General features: G+C 39.9%; 1 protein-coding gene across 2 annotated transcripts in view; it reads left to right on the top strand.

The window, feature by feature from the left end:
- LOC119651484 (tyrosine-protein kinase hopscotch) overlaps positions 1-9,080 on the top strand; it is a 55,521-nt gene extending 46,441 nt beyond the window's left edge. For both annotated transcript variants that reach the window (XM_038055101.1, XM_038055109.1), the window contains exon 14: positions 8,089-9,080. In XM_038055101.1, coding sequence (XP_037911029.1) covers positions 8,089-8,239 — 151 coding nt within the window. In that variant the 3' untranslated portion in view covers positions 8,240-9,080. The remainder of the gene's footprint in view (positions 1-8,088) is intronic.
- The last annotated feature ends 1,901 nt before the right edge of the window (positions 9,081-10,981 follow it).

The raw sequence follows: 10,981 nt of genomic DNA on the forward strand, positions 1-10,981 counted from the left end.
ACCTGATTATCAGAGGTGATTGTAGGCGTTGTTGTAATTCGTGCACTATGCACTATGCCAACGAGATAATGATCCGAGTCTATATTGCCTCCCTATATGTTCTGACATTCATCAAGGCTGAGAGGTGGCGGGTTTCAATCACCACATGGTCAATTTGGTTGAAAGTGATCCCATCTGGCCCATGTATATTTGTGGACTGCTTGCCGCGCAAACCAGGTACTTCCAACAACCATTTCGTGTAACACTGTTAATTGAATTTGAAAGTGGAATGCAATGATGAAGCCAAATTCTTCTTGTTATTTAGGCTTTGCCCCGTTTAGAAGCGTCGTCTAGGCTTGATCAGTCAAAGGCCTCATCTTGATGGAATTGCGACGCTCTCAAATCATTACTTTCGCCTTTGGTCATGTAGCATCAACTTCGATGCTCAGACCAATCTTGACAAGTGTATCCTCGTCAGCGTGAATTACATGTCCCTAAAATGTGTATCCGGATAGCTGAGTGGTTAGAGCGCGAGGCTGTCGTACGGAAGGTCGCGGTTCAAATCTCACTGGTGGCAGTGGAATTTGTATGGTGATTTGACGTCGGACACCAGTCGACTCAGCTGTGAATGAGTACCTGAGTCAAATCAGGGTAATAATCTCGGGCGAGCGCAATGCTGACCACATTGCCTCCTAGTGTACCGTTACGGTCTTGAATGAAGTGCTCTAACACACTTCAAGGCCCTGATCCAACATGGATTGTTGCGCCAACGATTATTATTATTATTAAAATCGAAGATACCTCTCTATCAACTTTTCTACGGTCAGTACAACGCCATATCGATTGATCTTTCTCGATTATCATCCGAAAAAATTATCACAAAAATCCATATATTTGATGATCAGAATGTGGCGATACTTGAGATAGAGGAAACTCGTGGTAGTGCGCTTGGCTGAAAGATTTTAATTTTGCAAACCACTTGCACATGGACAACTTCACTGTCACAATGCCATTCTTTATAAAATTTAATTAATTGTTTAACCATTTTTAATCGTTATCTGAACAATTTTTTTTCTTCTTCGTTGGTGACTGTTAATGAAACTTCGAAACAACAATCAGCAAGTAGAATTCTGTGAAAATGGACCAAATATCCGCAAATTTTTACAATTTTTTTTGTGCTCCACGTTACTGAGATTCGCACAGAAAAAAATGTTATAAAAGAAGGCTATGATTATGATTTATTAGACAAATTGAGAGACGAAATGAAATGCAAGTACACACATTGGCTTGCTTCATATGCTGACTTGGGATGATTGCTACAATATCCAACAATGTTAGGTTTATTAATAAGATTAATAGGTTGATTTGCACGGAATATTATGTTTTACGTTAAGAGTGGTTTTTTTGCAAACCACCTTGTGGGACATAGAATTTGAGCCCTAACTCCTCTGTGTTACAACCAATATCACTCATCGCTGAGGCATGGTCTACCACGTCTTATTTTTGTACTATAGATATTTCTATAGACTTCTCCGGTTTGGATCATCCTTATCCAAACTGATTATGTGATTATCTATAGCCAAATGGAGATGATATCCCTCACAAATTTCCCCATTATGTAGGGGTTCGTCTATTCTTCTGTAGAAGGCAAAAAAATATGGGAGAATTCTCCTCTCGAACGCGGTTAAGAGTTTTTCTTGCTAAGAACTCTCTTGTGTAGTAATAACTGGAATCTTGTGATGAAATGTTTCAAGGGCAAAAGTAAGCTGATATAAGCTTGTGATTTTCAACCCTAGATAGAAGAAATTTTCAACGGTTTCACCTGTTACTCAATGAATCCGAATGAAGGCAATTTATACGCATCAACCCATCCCTTCAATATGCCCATAGATCGGAAATTCGATTTGTCTCTACTTCAGCAGGATAAGCATGGAGGTGTATATGAATTCATCCTGCTGATTTGCTGGCAAAATTTCTCGCTCTAGGCAGTTTTATTCACCGCGAAAGACGCGCAAGATTCGACTCGGGAGGTACTTACGTACCCACTCGAAATCTGCGTCGGTGGCTTTTGGAGGAATTTCGAAGCTCTACCACACCAGACAATAAGACTAGGAGCATTGATCGGAATCTGCGCTGTCACACGAAGAAGGACGGCTCACACGCGCGCGGTCATTTCAACAAGCTTCAAAGTTGGATGGGAAAATTGCAAGTGCGTGATGTGCTTCGCTACATGTGAGATCCGAAGCAGTTGCCCGATGAGCGGAGAACTCAGTTGCGCGCACTGCGTGATGTTATTAGTACAGAAGGATTTGGAACGGAAACCAGCCTACACTCTGTCGTTCAAGCTTTCGAGTTGGGCTGAAAAATACATTCAAAATATCCCGTTTGTCATAAAAGGAATCGAAATTTATGGGCTAGCAACCTGCAAATTTCGAAACTTTACTGCTACCAAAACGACAACAGCGCCTCGGATAGGGACTGACTTCATAGCGAATCATTGGATTCTGGAATGTGTGCACGCTGCTCAACAACGGTAACGAAGGCCTCCAGAATGCTCGCTTTCGCCAACTTCAACAGCAATTCTAGCGATATAAGCTGGACCTCTCCTCTCATTCTGGTGGCACTGTTTTTTTGGTGATAGCTCACGCGCATCCTGTGTCGGATTGTTATTGTTGGCTACCGCAAGACGCGCTCTCTTGACTACATAACAAGAAGGGCGCTGACATCGACCTCGAAAGGGATCACCATCTGATGATCGCAGGTTGAAAGAACTGCGACCTTCCAAGTTCAACGCTGATCGCTTGTATGATCCAGCTGTCGCTATATAGTGGGGGTGTTATCTTGCTGATCGGACGGCCGGTACCCTGAGTAATCCGCCTTAGAATTTCGATGAGCATTGGGCCACCATCAAAGATGATCTTTGCTCGATTACTACTTAGGTCATCGGCCACGTCCCAAAGGGACATCACAAGCTCTGGCTAACTGCGTATGCGTGGAAACAGATCGATGAACTGTGAGATTGAAGGTTCTATTGATCGCTGCAAGCGATACCGGCGTAATACACGCTGGGGCTCCGATAACGTGTGAACTCCCGGGAACTTCAACGTAATGTACGCCGTGACAAAAGGGAATTCGTGTTTGCACTCTTCAGGAAAGCTAAAGTTGTATCAGATTGCAATAATTTCAGAAGTGTATACCGCACCACGATAATCCTGTGAGGGACGTTAAAGGACGCCTCCTCCACGAGAACGCACTGCTGAAGAGAAGGAACACTTCACGGTGAAGTTTCACATCTTGCGGATGAAATGGCTAGTGAGCATAGCATGCCGTAATGGACTGCTCCTGCAAGCAGAAGAGAAATTATCTCGGCCATCAATGCACTCAAAGAGAGTAACGCCGCTGGGCTCGACGATCTCCCCGCAAGAGTTATTTATAGTTATCGGTAGCGTTCTTCAAGCTGGCTTTGCGATGGAAATGGAGAAGTTTAATGGATTATAACATCTTTCCTTAAACACTTCTTCTACGCTAATGACATTTGTGTGCTCTCTCTGGTTCAAAATGGCTCCGGATTTGGAAAGAGAGACAAGTACAGTCGAAACATGATCGACAAACAAAATCCTTCCTATCTACATTAATGGCCAGAGCATCGAAGGCGTTGATCAATTCGTATATCTAGGAAACTTCGTTTCTGAAACGGTGGATCCAAACTAGATGGCATTAAAAGCGCTAAGTCGTCGAGGCAGAAGTGGCAATAGATCACACATTAAGGAACGACGACAATCCCATTGCTGATTACGCCACTCAGTGGAACCCACTCTCACAAGATGGTTGACGAGCCGGACGTCCGAAGAGTATTTGGTACAGAACCTTAGAGGGGGACGTCTCAGGAAGTCTTGGCAGGAGGATAAGCGCATTTCAGCGGACCATGTTCAATGGCGTGTGTGGTTGACGCGCTGGTAATATATTATTATTAATTTTATTTGAGCAGATATCGGAACGGGATATATTTTTAGGCCAAGATTTTGTGTAGGTGGATCGCTGTGATTTTTTTTAGATTTTTCGGTTGAGTAGTTTCTGAGAACGAGATCTGTTTCCATTTTTGGGGCGCACATTTTGGGCCCTCACTTCCCTGATATTAAATGAAACATAATCTAATATCAGAAATATCAGATCAGTTTCGGAAAGCACTAATCGAACCCTTTCATTTGGTATCCCATATGACCACATTCTATGAAAAAAAATGTTACACCCCCCTTTCGCATGTATTGGGCGCCCATCAGATCTCGACTGGCTTTTCTACATTGAATATCTCTCAGAAATGAGCAGGATATTCATTATCATTTATTTCAAATTGGGTCTCAATGCAATGTTAATTAAATGGTTACCTCCACTCGATACACAAAAATTAGCTCTTTTCTGCATAAGATTGACCAGGATTTCGGGCATTATAGCAGTTCGTATGATAGCTCGTCACGATTCTTCAGGGTTGATAACATAAACTTTACATTTTAAATAACCCCACAGAAATCAATGGTGTCGTCAAATCCGGAGAACGATGCGCTCAGACTAAATTACCATTTTCGACACAACATTTCCCGAGAATCTGCGCTGCAAGTACTTCATGGTAGCAGCTGCAATATGACAAATGTGCCATCTCGTTGGAAATAGAAGTTCGTTAAATCTTTTCCACGCATTTGTGGACACACAAAATGCACCGACGGTGATTGTGTGTTTGCGCAATGGTGTCTCGTGAGTGACATCTAGCTTCTGTGTTCCAAAAATTTGTTTCCGTCAGAAAGTATAAAATAAGCTTTGTCCGTCATTAAAATTTTGTCCCGAAAATCAAGCTCAATATCCACCATTTTTGCGACTTTGCATTAAGCGACGGAGCTTCTTTTCAACAATCTTTGTGTAAGTTGCACTTTGTGTGCAGTTCCACTCACATTATTGGCAACACTCTCTCTTATCGCTTCAATAACTTTATTGGAGTGTCGCAAACGCGGCCGAATGGAACGCTCACGAGAGTCGCACTCAGAGAAATTCTTCATTAAACTATAAATTATGTTGCCTGAAGTCGCTGTATTTCTTAAATATACCTTACGATAACGCAAACACAATTTTCATAATTGAACAACTGCTTTTAAATGTAAAGCACTACAATTTCAACATGTTATTTGGTATTCGGTATTAATTCATACTTAAAATGATACTGAATGACGTTTCAGAATCGTGTTCAAAGTAAAGTCTGCTGTTTGCCGCCAAAGTGCGAGATATGCAGCAAGCAGCACTATCATACGGCGTGTAACTCGACAAACGAAAGAGAAAAATGCGCCAACTGTGGACAAAATTATTTGACAGTAGACCGCACTGGCCAAAAGCGGTCTGAGTTTATACATTGTGGAATGCACAGAACATTCGTAATCAAAAGTTCGAATAATTAGAGTTTATTGTGGAACAGAACATAGATATAGTGGTTTTAACAGAAATATATCTAAAACCCACTGATAGACTTTCTCATTCTGAGCGGGGTTAGGTTTTAGGCTTCTCCATCAGAACGAATGAACCTTCGTTCAATTAATCTCAATGATATTACATATTCTAGACAAATTGATGGCATAGTAGACTAATTTTCCTCTAAACTTTTATGTGTTATAAACCGTTCTATACCGACAGTTTTTTTAGAGTCTCATTAGTCGGATTACATTAACAATCGTAATAAATGTTTTATTTCAATAAGGAATAAATATAGACGGATATGGCAAAAAGCTTGATATCCGGAGCGAAATATATAGCAATTAGATTGTCCAGAGTAACAATCGCTAAATTATACTATCTGCGGAATCAGGCCTGGAATACTAAACTTTACACATTTCCTAAAAGTAGTAAAAATGTTCGACTAATAAATTTTTCAAGCAAAATAATAGGTCATCGCAGCTATTCAACTACAAGAATGAAGCCTTATTCAATGATAAAGACAAAGTATATGAACTTGCTGAAGCGGTCAGCAATAATCACCCCACTTCTCTGCATCCAGAGATTGCTATGTTGAACCATATAGTGAACTCCGGCCTTATCAACTTAGCTGTTACGTCTACCAACTTTAATGCTCAGGATTTATCCAAACCTAGTGAAATGAAAGCGTTTATCAGAAAGCTTAATAATTATGTCCGGATGGCTCAAGGGGGTAAAGCGCTGGGCTATCCAACCGGAAAGTCGCGGTTCAAATCTTACTGGTGGCAAAGAGATTTGTTATCGTGACTAGCACGTCGGATACCAGTCCAGTGACTGTGTATCTGAGTCAAATCAGAGTAATAATCTCGAGCGAGCGCAATGCTAACTGCGTTGCCTTCTACAGTGTACTGTATTGTATCGTTACGGTCTTGACTGAAGTGCTCTAACACACTTCAAGGCCCTGATCCAATATGGTTTGTTAAGCAAAGTACCTTGGTACGATTGACTATCGACTGTAATCATAAAAAATCGATCGCAAAAGGCACTTTAAACCTCATTCTAATTTTTGCCTGAAACTATTTTCTCAATTCTTGGAAGAAAGATATAGTTATCCCAGTTCATAAACCGGGTAACGATCCAAAATATACTTCAAATTACCATGCCTATTCTGAGTAAAGTAATTAAAAAGATTATTTTGGCGTGAATGGGGGGATGCCAGGTAAATTTCTAAAATAAGAAAATATTTTATTATTAACTTTATTTGTGTATGTATCGGAGCACAATGTATTTTGAGGCTTAGATCCTTGTATTTTTTTTTTTTTTCAGATTTTCCGATTGGATAGGTTCTGACGATGAGACCTGCTTCAATTTTTGGGCACACGTTTTGAGGCCTCACTCCTCTATGTTTCACCCAATATCAGAAACAATTTCATTTTCGAAAAGTGCTACTCGAGCCTTTTAGTTTAATATCCCACATGACCATATTCGGTGCAAAAAATGTATATCCCTTTTCACATGTATGTCCCCTCAAACTTAACACAAAATAGCGCCACTGGATATATGTGAAGGGATATATGGCACCTTCTTGCCAAATTTCGTGACACTCGGTTTAGCCGTTTTCGAGTAAAACCGGTGTGCCAGACAATCGAATCGATTTTGATAACGTTTTGTTGTACACAAAACCTTAAAAAGCGCTGTGGATTCTTCATGACTGGAATTTTAATTCATTCGAATGTCAATGATTCTCGTTCATTTAAAATCAAGAATCTTATTTGCATGGCTTAGGATACAGCACCTTCGAAAGAAATTGATAAGTTTGAACTGCTATAACTTAGACGCTAATAGCCGGATTTCCATGAAATTTGGCATGCGTATGCGCTACACTATCCTGTACGCTAGTGCAATTTAGTACTCCTAGGAGGGAGGGGAGGTTTTTCAGTCAATTTCTTAAAATTGGTAATATGCTATTAGTAAGTTCATTTGAGCAGATATCGGAATGGGACATATTTTGAGACCTAGATTTCGAATAAGCGCTTCATCCTGATTTTTTCCAGATTTTTGGACTGGGTAGTTTCCGAAAATGAGTCGTGTGCCCTTGTGTCCCTTTAGGTGTGCACATTTTGGTTCCTTACTCGCGCAATATCCTTATCGAAAAGTACTAATCGAGGCTGATATCTCACATGGCTATATACGATTTGCATATATGGGGAGCCCTCTTTAAACTGTACGTAAATTTAGATCACCAAATGTCGTTCGGATCGGTTTGCCATTTTTAGCGGTTTTGGAGAAAAGTGCGTGTGGCAGACAGACAATCGAATCGATTTTAATAAGGCTTTGTTTTACACAAACCCTTAAAAATGAATATCCCGAACACTGATATGAAATTCATAGGAATTTACTTGCTATGAGAATGGCATTCAGTCAGACAATGTATAATAAAATGCCTTAACCCAAAGTTATGGTTCAAATGAAAAATCGGAAGGAAATGCGAAGGCAGGAATTAAGAAACAAAACCTTAAAAATGCTCTTGTCGTATCTACCTAAAGGGGCCCCGTGTACCAATACCTTTTCCAATATAAATTCATGTTTGTACTTAGCTTAATTTTAAGTAAAAGTGTATTAATCTTAATCGAAAAAAATCGACTTTTTTCATTGCAGACTGCCCCGACCGGAACTATGTACTGAAAATATATACAATGAACTGATGGTGCCATGCTGGCACGTTGATCCGAAACGCCGACCGGATTTCCATGAAATAATGGGAAAAATCGAAGTTATTCTCAGCGATTATGGCGAGGTCATATTATAAGATTTTGAAGTTAGGTAGTTAGAATATCGTTTTCAAAGAAATAATGTAAAAGTGCGCGAAGAAGTGATTCTATTGTTATCTCGAAAAGCTTTACTTGAAGTCTGTATTGTATTTTTTATTACTTTTAACAAGATGCAAAGTGAATGATACAACCCAACGGTTTTAACAGGTTGGCAGGATTCTAGAAATAATAGACCCACGCAGTAAATATTGTTGCATTTGCAGTGTTGAATTACCCTTGACATCCAAACGGAGAGCAAGTTGTCTACATACATAGCGGGCAACATTTTTATGTGATATCTTTTCCTTATAAATTGTCAAATGAAGATCATTTCGAAAAAAACTTTTTCAAATCATAATTCATTCTCTTAAATATTGAAAGTGAATTCGAATAAGTTCACACTAAAAAGAGCAAGAATTTACTGTATTTTAATTGCACAGAAGCGCGACGGTTTTCCAACTTCACTATATAAATTGGAGGTATTTGCTCCGGCAACTACGCAAATAATTCGGCGACTAAACGTGTTAGAACCAAAGTTGGCATAGAATGATTTTATGCAATAGATGTTGAATAATGTGTATATACTGTAAATATTATTTTGTATGGTTTTTCAATATTCTGAAAAACGTTTCTTGTAAAATAATCTCATTTCAACAAAGAATTTATTTAGGACTTCCGTTAAATTTGTTTATATACGCAATCATTTATGTTCTTATTTTTAATTAGTAAATTAGCTAAGTTTAGTTAAATCCGACAACATCTATTTGTGGTTGATACAAAAATATACATAGGGATACCATTGAAAGGTATATAAATACAATTATTTTGTTGAAAATATAATGAAAGTATGTTTTCCTTTATATGATCCTTCAACGATTTGTAATAATGGCCTCACAATATTATAGTTGTTTTATATGATTTGCATGGAGAGAAACACGGTCATGGTGAATTGATACAGGTTTAATGGTGAGTTATTGCAAATCACTGCCAAAGAAGCGTTAACGTCAGCTTCGAAAGAAGTAATCATAAGTGGTAGTTCAGCTTCGTTTCCATCCATCCCTTCTCAATTGCTCAAAAATATGACAAAGTATCTTATGTGGCGAATAATAATAGATAGATCTGTCAGAAGATATCGATAAGTATTGAATCACCATCAAATATTCTTTGCTTTCGTATCAAACTATTGGGCACATTTCCAAATATAGTTAAAAAGCCGATTAGAATCTCTTTCCGCCCAACAGAACCGAGGAGCAACCAACCTTAGGATGGGCTGAAGGCAACATCCGAAGTGTGTGCGATCAAGCGAAAATGTACTGCAACAACCCCGATTGTCGCATAAACTTCAAGCAGCAGTGACGCGGTGGTTCTTCGCTACATATACATTTTGGTCGCGAAAAGAGTGCCCACTAGGCCAGACTACAGCACAGATTGGAAGGATGACCGCCTTTTGCATCTCCATGTATAGTTCAGCCCTAAGATCATTTTCAGTGTTTATGTAAATTTGGCGGGACTAATCCCGTTGCTGTAATTACGACTGGGACTACTTCGTACTTTTGTAGTTTAGAGGGTTATTTCAAGTTCCGCCATGACGATAGCCTGATGTAATTGGCTAGAGCATTGTTTCTCAAAGAAACACGCACGAAATGAATGCACTTGAATGTAGTGCAAATTTTTAAATCAAGTCATCCTCAAATTTTCGATTTACGAACGCAGAGCTGCATGTGATCAGGGGCGAATATCGCAGGTTAATCCTGTAAATAAGTAGCTGCACACAGTACACTTGCTTTTTGGGGGAGTAAACCTTAGCAAATCCGTAATTTGGGGTGGAGGAATCAACGCTCGGATGAATTGCAGTAACGTTAAGCTGTGTTTCAGCGGCTCCCCTCCAAATTCCTTCCCTACTTTCGGAGATGACCATGGGGCATTGCAACATTGGGATTCTGTTGCAAGGCTGACTGAAATTGGGGTCGTTTCTCTAAATTCTATTGGTAGAACCCCAGAGATACGAAGGTAGTAACCAACACGGTTAAGAATCGTTCAACAACATCAGAGGGGTTCTTCGTCCTTGGATGTTTTGGTGGTTATGCCGTCAACCAGCAGGAACGGAAAATCTACACGTCGTATGGTTTGGACGTACTAACTGAACAAATTTATCGTTCGCACTTTTTTCCATGTCACGGATTTGAAACGGAATCTAACAGGGCATCCGCTAACCCGCGTTTCGAAACTAAGCCATGCTCCGGAGCAGATCGTCGTCAGCCAGTCAAACTTGAGAAAGGAGATTCACCACAAAGAGTGAATAGATATGTTGGTGACATAATTGGAAACCACCATCTGTTCAATCATATGCCAATTGAAAAAATCCTCGAAATGCCGAAGCAGAAACTTGCGATATATTTCAAACGTATCCATAGATATCAAAAGAGTTTTCAGCAGAGGTCTGTCCTCTCCTTATTCTTTCAAAACCAAAGGGGATTTCATAGGAAGCTAGAAGCAGTGTGGCTCCCACATCTTATGCGTTCATGCGAGTGCCGTCCCTAAATAACCATGCCTAATATAACTGAAGCCGACGTTGAAACGGCCCTTGAAAAGGCAGATAATTGGAAGACGCCAGGAGTTGATAAGATTCACAACTTCTGGCTAAAGCGGTTTGACCGTACAAGATATTGGTCGAAATTAGCTCCACTGTTCTTCTCTTAGGGGATAACTTATCTCACCCCCAAGGAACAGGGTGGTTCTTG

This window comes from Hermetia illucens, chromosome 1 (assembly GCF_905115235.1).
Source record: "Hermetia illucens chromosome 1, iHerIll2.2.curated.20191125, whole genome shotgun sequence".
Classification (NCBI taxonomy): Eukaryota; Metazoa; Arthropoda; class Insecta; order Diptera; family Stratiomyidae; genus Hermetia; species Hermetia illucens.